The sequence below is a fragment of the Coptis chinensis genome, chromosome 9 (assembly GCF_015680905.1).
Source record: "Coptis chinensis isolate HL-2020 chromosome 9, ASM1568090v1, whole genome shotgun sequence".
NCBI classification, from domain to species: domain Eukaryota; kingdom Viridiplantae; phylum Streptophyta; class Magnoliopsida; order Ranunculales; family Ranunculaceae; genus Coptis; species Coptis chinensis.
This window is the reverse complement of record NC_141464.1, coordinates 68,678,501-68,680,164: the sequence shown is the minus strand read 5'-3', so window position 1 is coordinate 68,680,164 and position 1,664 is coordinate 68,678,501. Positions and strand designations below refer to the sequence as shown.

General features: G+C 41.9%; 1 protein-coding gene across 1 annotated transcript; it reads right to left on the bottom strand.

Moving 5' to 3' along the window:
• Nucleotides 1-376: 376 nt before the first annotated feature.
• On the bottom strand, nt 377-1,129 carry LOC147477617 (uncharacterized). The gene has a single exon (XM_086586047.1). The coding sequence runs from the start codon at nt 1,127-1,129 to the stop codon at nt 377-379; it is 753 nt and encodes a 250-aa protein (XP_086442173.1).
• Nucleotides 1,130-1,664: the final 535 nt, after the last annotated feature.

Here is a 1,664-nt window from a genome sequence, read left to right as displayed (position 1 = left end):
TAGATCACACTTGCTTTAACTACCAGATCGATCATGATTTTCTGCACACGGTGAATTCCAACAAAAGCTTGTATTACAACGGCATCATAATGAGGATGGTGCACTCCTATCAGGTCATTGTCAGTCCAACAGAGAGGTCCTTCCTCATAAGTTTCAGTACCCATTCCGTGGAGAAAATCATATCCACTATAAACATAGTGGTGGCTGAGATCAGTGATCTTGGAGTGATTGAAATTCTTGCGCTGGGTGTTAGACATTGAATCAACTCTGGCATGACCGACTTTGATTACATTGTGTGCGGTAACGACTAAAGCTTGTTTCGCTTTTACCCAAAGACATAATCTCAAGCATACCCTTCTCGATCAAACCTTGGATTCTACCCTAGAGATCGGCATTGTTCGGTTTCATGACCAAAATCATTGTGAAATTTGCACCACGTGGATTTATCACGTGTAGCCTTGGTATCTGAGGAGAGAGGAAAAGGTGGAGATAAGATATTCTTTCCCTTAATCTTCTCATAGATAACAGTGTACTTTTCGTTGAGGGCGGTAAGCTTTAACTCTGGAAGTTTCTTTTGTTCTTTGTCGTTCCATTGTTGTGGCCTACCATCACTCTTGGACTTTTGATCGGTTGTTTGTTGAAACTTCAGTTTTTGACTATGTTCCTGCGGCTTGCTTATTCGATCCCTATCTCTGTGAACTCGTGCCGATGCATCATCTTCAACTCGAATAAACTGTTGAGTTCGAGAGAAAAGTTCATAACGAGTTGTTGGGACGTCTTTTACAATAGAGTTGTAAATGCCGTCCCTATCATAATTAATGCCTTCTTTGAAGGCATAAATGACAAGAATATCAAATGCATCTGGGATTTCAACAGCCGCTTTCCGAAATCTCGCAACAAACTTACTGAGCTTTTCGTCTTTTTGTTGTTTAATACTGAATAGAGAATCAATATGTTTCGGTTCTTTCCAGTTGTGACGAAAATGCTCGGCAAACTTGTAAGCCAGATCAGTAAAATTGTGGATGGATCTTTCTGGAAGCATGTTAAACCATCTCATCGACTCAATTCCAATGAGAGTGTGACGGAATAACTTGCAAAGAAGAGCATCGTCGAAAGTCCATAAGATCATCTTGTTTCTGTAATTAACAAGATGCATCAAAGGATCTCCATCAATCTCATCATACTTTTCGAATTCTGGCTGCTTGAAGTCCTTGTGATGAACAGTTGTTTAGATTCGGATAGAGAAGGGAGAATCGATACCACTCTCGATAGCAAGATTTCGTATTTTATTTTCTCGTGACTCCTTATCATTAATGACCTTGAAGATCATTTCGCGTGTAGACGCGTGCTCGAAAATGGAACATTCTCTTGACGATGGTCACTAACCGAACCGTGGACGTTTTGGCCAAGATTTCTTCGAGGAGGTGGAGTGAGTTCTCGTCGAACCGGCCCATGTAGGTGAAGGTGGACCGAGCCGTTAGAGGAGTTCGTTCCTTCGTCTCCTATGGTGAACATCGGGAGAATACGGACGGAGTGCTGGACTGTCACAACCATTTTCTTGACCTGATGCAAGTGAGTCTCCATCTCCATGGCTACCATTGTCAACATACTTTGGCCGACAATGAGCTCTTGGATTGGGACTACAACTTGAGCTTAATTTGGTT